The sequence below is a fragment of the Tympanuchus pallidicinctus genome, unplaced genomic scaffold, assembly GCF_026119805.1.
Source record: "Tympanuchus pallidicinctus isolate F22 unplaced genomic scaffold, pur_lepc_1.0 scaffold9, whole genome shotgun sequence".
NCBI lineage: Eukaryota > Metazoa > Chordata > Aves > Galliformes > Phasianidae > Tympanuchus > Tympanuchus pallidicinctus.
In genome coordinates this window covers 651492-661360 of record NW_026294813.1, presented here as the reverse complement: position 1 = coordinate 661360, position 9869 = coordinate 651492, and the positions used below count along the sequence as shown (strand labels likewise).

The 9869-nt window shown below is 54.1% G+C and overlaps 1 protein-coding gene across 1 annotated transcript; it reads left to right on the top strand.

Annotated features, from left to right (window-relative positions):
- Nucleotides 1-3998: 3998 nt before the first annotated feature.
- On the top strand, nucleotides 3999-8742 carry OTP (orthopedia homeobox). The gene is made up of 2 exons (XM_052670213.1): nucleotides 3999-4481; nucleotides 8212-8742. The coding sequence occupies exons 1-2, from the start codon at nucleotides 3999-4001 to the stop codon at nucleotides 8740-8742; spliced, it is 1014 nt and encodes a 337-aa protein (XP_052526173.1).
- Nucleotides 8743-9869: the final 1127 nt, after the last annotated feature.

The window sequence follows — 9869 nt, the reverse complement described above, 5'->3', positions numbered from 1 at the left end:
GACTGGCAGTTTTCTGGCTACGCTGGGAAAATGCGAAGATGACGGGAAATAAAATCCTTGTAAATACATCTCCAGCGCTGCCCAGGTGAATTCAGGCACTTGACAAAACAAGAGTGCGCGGAAGCTGAATGTGATTAGAGATTTTTACATATACCCTATTGTCATTTTTTCTCTGACACGCTTAAGCGTCAGCCCCGCTCTCCCCTCTCCCTCCTGCGGGCTTCCTTCTCTGATTTCCCCCCATCCCCTAAGACGATTGCGCTCTGAAGTCTTGGAAGAAATGATTTAGTTTGTTTATACTGCTATAAAAATCAAGAGCAATAGAAAAGTCATAAAATGAAGCGCGCTATCAATCACACCGCAACATTGTTATTCAGCAGTTACTAACAGAGATTGATAATCCTTTGATTTCATCCCATTGTTATTACTCTGATGTGTCTGCACATTAACTATTACACATTTATTTATCGACCTGAAACACACAACAACACTGCACAGATACACACACACGCCGCACTGCTGCCCGCAATAAGCTCCGCGGAAGAGGAGCCCACATTCGCACCGCCGGGGCACTTTTCCCTGTAGCTGCGGCCAGCCTGAGCCGCCGGCGGCCCCGGGCCGAACCCGGACCCCTCGCTAACACCGGCCCGGAGCCGCGACGCCCGCTCTCGGGCAGGGCCGAAGCCGCAGCGGCAGCGAAAAGGCCGCGCGCCCGGCACCGCCACCGCCCGCCGCCCTTCACCCCGCCGGCGGCGCCCAGCCCGGCCCCGCACCGCTCCCGCGGCGCCTTTGGGGATCCGCTCCGCCGTTCTCGGCGCCCGGCGGCGGCCGCGGGCGGCTCTCGGTTACGTTCAGGGCCGGAGCGTCCCCTTCTCCGCTGGAGCTGCGCAGAAACTGTGATTTTCAAAGGAAAAAAAAAAAAAAAAAAATAGCCGAAGAAATAAGATGTCTCCTCCAAAACCCATTCGACCTCCCATCCCCTCTCTCCCTCTCTCTCCCCCACCTTCCCCCCCCCCAAGAAAAAAAGAGGAATAAAGCAAAATAAAACAAAAAATCCAGAAACTCCCACCCCACCTCTATCTCTTTCTCTCTGTGTCTCTCCATCTAAATTGTGGCCCGGCTCCTGGTCTCTCCCTGCTCTCAGCTGCCGTTACCGGGCGCTCAGGTTCATTGCAACAGCCCGACATCTCGAAAGCTGAATTGAATCAACGTAGCCAAAGATTTGAGCGGGGAGGAGGGAGGGAAAAAAAAAAAAAAAAAAAAAAAATGCAGCAAAACTGCCCTAGAGATCGGTCGGCCGGTTCCTTTGTCTCCTCGTTCAGTCGCTGCCGAAACCCCGCACATCTGAGCCGCAAACAAAACCACTCTTGCATCTGTTCGCGTGCAGTATTTACAATGTTTTGTATAAGTCAATCGGACTGAGGAGAAAAAGGCCACTGGCGCTATATTATTTAACACAGACTTCATTGGGCTCCTTTTTTGGTGGAAGCTTTATTTACACTAAATGAATAATCTTAATTGCATCACTTCTGAATTAAAAATCAATGTTAATCAAGTTGGATGTAGTAAATATCAGTTTTCATTGTGCCTGGGTAAAGGGTATTTTTCTTGTTTTGCAAATAAAAATACAAGTCAAATAACTTTAAAAGGGCATTATGTTCTGCTACAAATACAATTGAAACGGATTGTTTAGAAGCGGATCAGAAATGGTACAGAATTTTGCACTTAATTTCCTCAGTTATCATTTACAATAAGAACCTCTTGGCTTGACAGCCAAGTCTAAACAGTAGTAAATTAGTACAAATTTATACTGATTTTACTCTAATAATCGTAATAAAAGCTTATAGATTTGGCACTAATTACATAAATGCCTAATGATCTTGAAAATTACTCTGGTTAGAAATATATTACTAATCTAAACTTTGTTGTTGGCTGGCTTTGAAAAATCAGAACATTAGAAATGGTTCGCTTCACTTGTGCAAAGCACTTTAAATTGTTCAAGTAGTTTAACATATTCAAGAGGAAAATAAAAAGCATTTAACTTTATTTACTGCTTTAAATTGAGTTTGCAGGCGAGCCCAACTTGGAAACTTTAATGGAGAAATCCGGGCTCGGGGGCTCCCGCGCCCGGCCGGGAGGGACGCGCTGCGCCCGCCGGGACGCCCGCTGCTCGCTCCCTTCTACCCCGGGATGAGGCGCGACGCGCGCCGAGAGCGAGGGAAAGGCTGTGGCGGGGACCCGGAGCTCGGCCGGGCCGCTCGGGGGGCACTCGCTGGACTTTCTCTCCCGCAGGGGCTGATCTGAGAGCCGCCGTCCCGCCGTCCCACCCGCCTCAGCCGTCGACCCCGCCGCCGCCCCTAGGCCGAGAGGGGCAGCGCCGCCCGGCCCGCGCCGCACGGCCGCCGGTGCGCGGCCAGTTCGCAACAGCCCCGGTGTCGCGGGGGGCTCGGAGCCGCCCCCGGGGAGCCGGAGCTGTTCGGAGCAGAGGGCGCGCTCCGAGAAGGCGCGGAAAATAAGAAGAGGGAGAAAAGGAATGGTGGTGAAACCCGATAAACGACGGGTGACCCGGAGCTGGGAGAGGGGTGGCCACCGCGCGCTTGGAGGAAAAGGGAGAAGGGGAGAGGGGGAGGGCGGTCGCGGAGGCGAGCGGAACGGGGAAGGGAGCGGCGGCGCGGCGCGGGCCGGCGGCGGGAGGCCGGGGCGGCGGCGGGCGGGCGGCGGGCGGGCGGAGCGGGGCGCTCCGGGCGCTGACATTTGCAGGCTGCCCTCCTGATTGGTCCCCGCGCCGAGCTGCTCACGGGTTCATTGAAGTGTTAAGCACCTCCCCGTCTCTCTAAAGGACATTATAATGCAAGAGACCCCCTTTTTAACCACACACCGAATTTTCTTTCATTTAGGCGATCTATATATATCTATATCTTATATCTTATATCTATTTTAAATAACTTAAGGCCGCTAAAATTTGGGGGGGAACAGCCTTCGCCCTGGAGCGGTGCGCGATGCTGTCTCACGCCGACCTCCTGGACGCCCGTCTCGGTGAGTTCCCCGGCGCTCCCCCGCCCCGCGGCGGCTGCACCGGCGGCGGCGAGCGGGGAGGAAGCCGGGGCAGGAAATTGACAATTTGTTCCTTATTTTACCTTAATGCGATCTAAATGGGCTAATTCCTTTAAAAGTAATTGTACTGTATTAAAGTTTAATTTGATTTAACATCGTCTTTAAAAAAAAAAAAAAAAGAGGGGGAGAGAGGGAGACCTACGGAATGTGCAGATACACAGCGAGTTGCGGATCATTTAATCTCTTTTTCCTTGTTTTTTTATACACATACCTGTGCGTTATTACGATTATGATGAGTATTACTATTTTAGAACAGAGCAGCTCGATGGTATTTACGAAGGAGTTCGGGGGTGGCCTTTTCCTGCTTGCCTGCTCGCGTTCTTCTCGCCTTTCTTCCTTCAAAAAACCAAAAAAAAACCCCAAACAAACAAACAAAAACAAAACAAAACAAAAAAAAAATCCAAAACAAAAAACTAACCAACCAACCAACCAAAAAATACAAAAAACAACCCAAATTCTTTATCCACTTTGTGGCTCTTTATCCGTACACTGCTTCGGAGAAGAGTGAGGAGAGAGGAACCCTGCTCGGCGGCCCCCTCCCGGCACCTCTGTCGGGGAGGTGGCGCTCCCGGCAGCGGAGCAGCTGCAGCCTCATCTCTTACTCTTTCTCTCTGTCTCTTTCTTTCTTTTATCAGCTGGGAAAACTCCAAGCAGAGCCCGGCAAAACTTGCCCCCCTCCCCCACGCCCCGCTCCCCTCCCTTCGCCGAGTTAGGGGAGGCCCGGCGGGGAGCTGTTATTTAAGCGGGTAGAGGAGCGGCTCGCCGTAAAGTTTTCTCTCCCCCTCCCCGAACTGCGGCGGGCCGGGGGGCTCTGCTCCGCGCGGGCCGTGGGAGGTGGGACTGGTGGGGCCAGTGCGGCCGGTTGCTCCTCGCCGCTCCGATGGATGCGAGGGGGGCTGAGGCGGGGGCCGCACGCCCGGCTGCAGGGCAGTGACAGCGGCTCCGTTTCTTCCGCAGGGATGAAAGATGCGGCCGAGCTGCTGGGACACCGGGAGGCGGTGAAGTGCCGGCTGGGCGTAGGGGGCTCGGATCCGGGGGGACACCCGGGAGACATGGCCCCCAACTCGGACACGGTGGAAGGGACCACCCTGCTGCCTGGAGAGGACATCACCACCGTGGGATCCAATCCCAGCTCCTTGGCCGTCAGCGCCAAAGACGCCGACAAGCAGCAAGGCCAGCAGGGCGGCCAGAACCCCAGCCAGGCGGGACAGCAGCAGGGCCAGCAGAAGCAGAAGCGGCACAGAACCCGCTTCACGCCGGCGCAGCTCAACGAGCTGGAGAGGAGCTTCGCCAAGACCCACTACCCGGACATCTTCATGCGGGAGGAGCTGGCCTTGCGCATCGGCCTCACCGAGTCCCGGGTGCAGGTATGTGCGGCCGTCTCCGCGCAGCGCAAGCTCCTGCCAGACCCTTTCTCGGGGCCGCGGGCGATGCCCCGGCTGGCGCCGGGCTCGAGGGCGCGGCCGCGGGGGGTTGACGTCCCCAAACCTCAGCAGGGGAAACTGCCCCTGAGCGCAACAATTCGGTCAGAAAGCTCTAAGCCAGACCCTCTCACTCCCCGCCCCTTTCCGCTGTCCCCGCAGGAGGGTGGCGGAGACGGCGCGCCGAGGGCCGTCCCCTCCTCCCCTTCACGCCCGCACCCCGATGGTCCCGAGCGGGACGCGGGCGGAGCAGCCCCTGCCCACCGCCCACGCGTGGGGTCCTGGAGCTCAAAGGAGGACGTGGGAGCCGCAGCCCGAGCGGGGGAAGCCCGGCTGTGGCGAAGGCTCCGCGCTCGGAGGAATCGGCCCGGCTCGGCGTCCCCGCACCCCCCGCGCCGGGCAGCTGTTCGCGGTGCTGAAAGGAGGGTGCGGAGAGAGGGGTGGAAGGCGTTTGCGTAAAGGCGGCTCCGATGAACGCGGAGGTATCCGAAATAGGCTTTACTCGATACAAATGTCGGGCTCGGCAGGGGGAGCGAGTAACTTCGACACGCAGGGAGCCTAAAGTCGCCTAAAGTGCGCGCAGTTACGCACACGCACAGACACCCCGTTGCACGTAGGCACGTAAGAAAGCACTGAAAGCGAATGAGAGGAGTTCGGAGAAGGGAGAGACGGATCTTCGCCGTGCGCTCCGCGGCCGGGGCTGTGCGAATGTCCGCCCGGCCCTCCTCGAGGCAGCGCAATTCGGGAGCGGAGCGCTCACTGTGGGATGCGCTCTCCCCGCTCAGGGCAGCGTTCCGGGAACTCCGGCTCTCAAAATTCCCGTCGGCGAGCCCCGGCTCCTCTGCCAAATAAAGGCACGCAGCAGAAACCACTCGACAGAAACCGTCCCCGCTCCCGAATGTGACAGAAAATGCTCGTCTGCTTCTAGAAAGTAAAACAATTTGACCCGGCCTACGCGGGACTGTAATTAGTTTAAATTAAGAAAGAAATTAGATTCACAAATAAAATATAATTGGACAACTGACTCTATGAAAAAAGAAAACGAGGTCTATTAAACTTTATTGGGTTTCCCAAAGGTTAATGATACCAATTTCAATATTAGGAGTGTGGTAAATGAAGTAAAATATAAAATGGAAATAGTTATTTTCTAACAGCACATCAAAGAAATCCGTAGAAAGAAAGACAAAGTGTTTTAATGGCCTCAGCATAATCTTAAACCAATGATAATAGCTCGACGCTGCTGATAAAAACAGTTTAATAGGGTGGCAATTTAAATATTTTTTACAATAATGTTCTGTAGTTTAAAAAGTAATCAGATCAACACAACCTTCTTAATTAACACTTCAAGATGATTAACATTATGTAATCTAGTGCAAAATAATTTATGTAAAATGTATTTACTTCACAATCTGCTGTACCACTGCTCCTTGACCAAATTCAAATTAAATAGTAATTGGTTTATGCTCTTCTACAAGTACTTTATAGTTTTCTTTATAGTTAACAGATTGCCCACACGTTCCTTGCAGCGCAAGGGCTCCTCATTGATTAAGAAGTGATATAAATAGTTAATTTATAGCAGCTGTATATGTTTTTAAGGGTTTTGGATGCCAGGATAAATTACCTCTTCCCTCGTCCTAGATCTGTATTTAATGTATATGATACATTTAAATAATTATTAGAGCGGCTGGTGCTTAAACGAGAGTCCAATTCCAAGTCTGATATTGCTCTGCTTTTCAGGCTGGTGTAATAAACCCATTCTTTTTATAGCATGCCATTATTAGAAACCAATTTCAGAATTATTTATAACCTGGAATGGCTTATTAAGCAGCAATGCGAGAATCATGCAAATTACGCGATCAAATGCAATATAATAAGCATAATCATTAGTCTCTAGCACGGATTAATTAACTTTCAATATTTTATTTACATAAAAACCAAATCAGTGAAATAACTTCTGCACAGTCAGGCTTGCCTTTCAATATTTTATACGAACAAAAATAATGTGCTGTAATTCCATTGACCGTGTCCCCCACAATGGTCCCGTCACCTGCCACATCTTAATAGGGGACAAGCTGAGAGTATTTTCTAGTTTTCTAATGGAATGAGAAATTGCATTTTCTCCCTCTCCCAGCACTATTAAAGTGTAATGAATTCGGCCCAGAGTTCACGGCTGGCTGATCGAAATGAACCTGAGATCTGAGCTTTAATACAGCTCTCCAGATTTCCTACCAAATCTTCACATTAATCATCTGCTGGATTCCAATGAGATCTTCATAAAGCTCTGGCTCCTGAAAAAAAAAAAGAAAAAAAAAAAAGAAAAAAAAAAGAGAGAGAGAGAGAGAAAGAAAAGAAAAAAAAAGAGAAAAAAAGACAACAAAGAAGTGATATTCTCTCATTTCTCTTTCTATTTCTAACCCGTTTATAGCTGGGGAATTAAACGGGTTATATATTTTGAAATACATTTACAGTATGTCTATATTACTGTAACAGCAGATATCATCAAGGCAGATTTCTAGATTCCAACCTCCATTAGATTCTCACTGTTGTATTAATAATTTTCAGGTGCTAGCTGCATTTTAAAAGGAGTCCAAAGCTGCCCGGTGCCCGGGGGTAATATATTTCTCGAGTGCCATGTGTGCATTTTCAAAATCTCCCCCAGGTTTTCTCCATGTTCTCATCTGTTATGCACTAGTTTTCAACTGGAAACATTCACATTTTAAAAGCATATGCGGTGTGCAGCTATGAGCTGCGGCCATCAGACCTGGTGGAGATTTTTTACAACACCAGTAAACCGTGAAACATAAAAGACTTTGTAGCTGCAATTTAACTATTAACCCTAAAACATAATTGAACGTGGTTTTCCGATTTTTCCTATAACGTTTAGTTCCTTTACAGTCGCTCGCCCCCTTTAATGGGCGCCGGTGTTTCTCCATGCAGGTATACGCAGGACCGAACGGCAGGCTCCGGCTGCCGGGGGTGGCAGCGCTCAGCCCCGTTTCACGCTGGTTGCTCTTTCCCCGTAGCAAAAATCCCGGTACTGTCGGGAACGGCGAAGTGTCCTTACGCCGAGCAAAGCGCCGCGTACACCAAAACCACCACTTTTGTTACAAGAAAAAAAAAAAAAAAAAAAAAAAAAAGAAGGAAAGGAAGGCGGGTGTGCGGCTGGGCCAGGTTCGCTGCCCGCGGGGCCACCCCGGAGCTTTGCTCGGCGCTCGGCTCTGCCGCTCTGTTCCTACCGAGGGCACAGAGCTCTGCCCCGTGGCATATTTCATTCGGCATTTTGGCATTATTAGTTCCTCCTTTCTGGGAGAGGGAAGAGCGGAGACGGGCGCTACTCCCCTCGCCTCATCTCTGTCCGAGCGGTGGGGCTGCGGGGAGCTTCGTCCCGGGGCGGATACGCGGACCCCCTCGTCGCAAGAAGGTGCGGCTGTTCACGCAGTGCTCGCACGGCGGCTCGTAGGGCCGTAGCCGCGCGGGGGGCCGGAGGAGACGCGGGAGGGCGAGCGGGCTGAGGAAGGGCGGGGGCCGCTCCGGACCGCAGCGCGCCTCGCGGGCCCTCCCGCAGCGCCCCCTAGCGCAGAGCCGGGAGCGCCCGACGGGGCGGAGGGAGGATGGGGGTCGGGGAGGGCAGGACGGGGCGGGTGTCGCTAACGGAGCCTGTCGCTGCGGCCCCCAGGTGTGGTTCCAGAACCGCCGGGCCAAGTGGAAGAAGCGCAAGAAGACGACCAACGTCTTTCGCGCCCCGGGCACGCTGCTGCCGACGCCGGGGCTGCCGCAGTTCCCGTCGGCCGCCGCCGCCGCCGCCGCGGCCATGGGCGACAGCCTCTGCTCCTTCCACGCCAACGACACGCGCTGGGCCGCCGCTGCCATGCCCGGGGTGTCGCAGCTGCCGCTGCCGCCGGCGCTGGGCAGGCAGCAGGCCATGGCGCAGTCCCTGTCCCAGTGCAGCCTGGCGGCCGGGCCACCGCCCAACTCCATGGGGCTCTCCAACAGCCTGGCGGGCTCCAACGGCGCCGGGCTGCAGTCGCACCTCTACCAGCCCGCCTTCCCCGGCATGGTGCCCGCCTCGCTGCCCGGCCCCAGCAACGTGACGGGCTCGCCGCAGCTCTGCAGCTCCCCGGACAGCAGCGACGTGTGGCGGGGAACCAGCATCGCCTCCCTTCGCCGCAAAGCACTAGAGCACACAGTCTCCATGAGCTTCACCTAATGGCCGCCGCCCCGCGCCGCCGCCGCCGCCTCGCCCCGCGTCCCCGCTTCGCCTGCCCCTGCTCCCGGCCCCACTCCCGGCCCCGGCCCCGGCCCCGACCCCGACCCCGATCCCCATCCCCATCCCCATCCCGATCCCCATCCCCATCCCGATCCCCATCCCCATCCCCATCCCGGTCCCCACCACCCTTGCCCCGGCCCCCGCCTCGGCGGACCCCCGCCTGCCCCCACCTGACTTACCAGGGAGTCGACTCAGGATCTGAAATCAGACGCCACCGGACTGGTTTGTGGGCCGAGACCCCCTCAGCCCTTCCCGCGTCCCCCCCACTCCCTCCCGCCCCCCGACGGCCGCCTCTCTCCAGCTGCCAGGGGCACCCCCGGCCCTGCCTCCCACCCGTCCCCCGCCGCGACCCGCCGCCTGTCCGCGCGGCCCTGCCAAGAAATGCGATTTGGTTTTGGTTTCGGTTTATTTCTCAAGAGTAGCGACCCCCGCCCGCCCCGTCCGCGGCGAAGGCATTGCCGCCGGGGCACGGGCGAGCGGGCGCGCGGAACGGCAGGAGAGCGCCCGAGGGAAATCAAATCCATTTCGAAAAAGCATTTACAAACGAAAGAGAGAGAAAAGGGGATAAAAAAAAAAAAAAACACATAATCTTTTGTTTTTGTAAACGTAAAAAAAAGAACGCGCGTTAAAAAAAAAAAAAAAAAAAAAAAAAAAGCAAGAGCACTTCCCTTTTTCGGACCTTTGATTTTGTGATGGTTTAGTTGCCAATCTGCCCCACGTTTATTTATGCATTTATTTACGTTCCTGCTGCTATTGTCCCTCCTGCATCTTCCGCTGCCGCCGGCGGAGGCGCCCGCCGCGGCCGCGGCCCCCGCCCCGCCCGGGCCGGCCCCGCGGTCCGCCCGCCTGCATGTGCCGGTCACCCCGCCGCAGGGCAGGGCCGCTGGAGGAATGAGCAAACAATGTGAAATAGGATGTTTTGTGTAGATGAAGCATTCTTGTTACATGCTGGTCGATTTGTGCTATGTTTTAACTTATTGTCTGTGCTAATTTATTGAATTTTGCGTTTCTTAATAAATGTTTGAGCTAATATAAAGCATATCATTTGACCTTTCCCGACGAGTTTA

Excerpts from the sequence above, each read along its gene's own strand:
- OTP (XM_052670213.1), top strand. The coding sequence starts at position 3,999 with ATGCGAGGGGGGCTGAGGCGGGGGCCGCACGCCCGGCTGCAGGGCAGT. Across the intron at positions 4,482-8,211 it reads TCACCGAGTCCCGGGTGCAG|GTGTGGTTCCAGAACCGCCG; the intron begins GTATGTGCGGCC and ends TGCGGCCCCCAG.